Source organism: Mus caroli, unplaced genomic scaffold (genome assembly GCF_900094665.2).
Source record: "Mus caroli unplaced genomic scaffold, CAROLI_EIJ_v1.1 scaffold_18997_1, whole genome shotgun sequence".
Taxonomy (NCBI): domain Eukaryota; kingdom Metazoa; phylum Chordata; class Mammalia; order Rodentia; family Muridae; genus Mus; species Mus caroli.
The window spans coordinates 5,423-6,205 of record NW_018389279.1 but is presented as its reverse complement, the minus strand read 5'-3'; the positions used below and the strand labels follow the sequence as shown (position 1 = coordinate 6,205).

Below are 783 nucleotides of genomic sequence, written 5' to 3'. Positions count from 1 at the left end.
AGGTGAGGAGCTATGGGTTTTACTGCACATCTCAAGTACACTGGATTTGAAATGACAGTGCTGGACTATTTCACTACTTGTTTTTAATTTCTCCTGTCCCCTAAAAATGCAGCAGCCAGCATGGAACAAGAGTCTGAAGTTAAATAAAACAATAAATAGACAGGTAGGTCTTCCTGAGCATGTCATCTTCTGCCTAGTCTAATATCCCCTCATACTCTGCAATAATACATGCATACAACATCATTTAACATTTACTGCTTTCTAGGACTTTGAAGGACAAGAAGGACAGGAGGTGACATACACAGAACTTGAGAAGAGAATCTTCAACCAAAACTTGATGCCTCCCATTTCCCGAATTTCTGAGTTTTCTGCAGATACCATTGTGTAATTGGAAATTATGAAATGATAAACTGAGATCAAAGAATGTCTGCACCCTCTGAGTTCTCAAAGAAAGATCTAAGGAAGTCTTTTGTGGAAAACAGAGCCTTTTCATCAACAAAGGCTGTTTGATGCAGTGAAATAACAGCTGGAATATGAAGGCAGAAACCTTTAAATTTGGGATTACCCTTCCTTATTCCAATATAATTCTTAATGTAGCTTATGATACATAAAAAGACTATGGTCCTCACTGACAGCTGGACAGAAATCATATTCTATTTATTAGCCCATGGTTCTCTACTTATTCCATTGCTTCAGACCTCTACAATGTAACCAGCTATATTTTCTAGATCAACTTGAAGCTGCATGCTGTTTGTCTTACAATTCCATAACAACAAAGGTTCA

General features: G+C 37.4%; 1 protein-coding gene across 1 annotated transcript in view; it reads left to right on the top strand.

Moving 5' to 3' along the window:
• Window positions 1-406, top strand: part of LOC110288023 (killer cell immunoglobulin-like receptor 3DL1) — a gene marked incomplete at its 5' end in the record, with an annotated part of 9,443 nt that extends 9,037 nt beyond the window's left edge. Inside the window, 3 exon segments of the mRNA XM_021154480.1 lie at window positions 113-144; window positions 146-163; window positions 266-406. Coding sequence (XP_021010139.1) covers window positions 113-144; window positions 146-163; window positions 266-406 — 191 coding nt within the window.
• Between the last annotated feature and the right edge of the window lie 377 nt (window positions 407-783).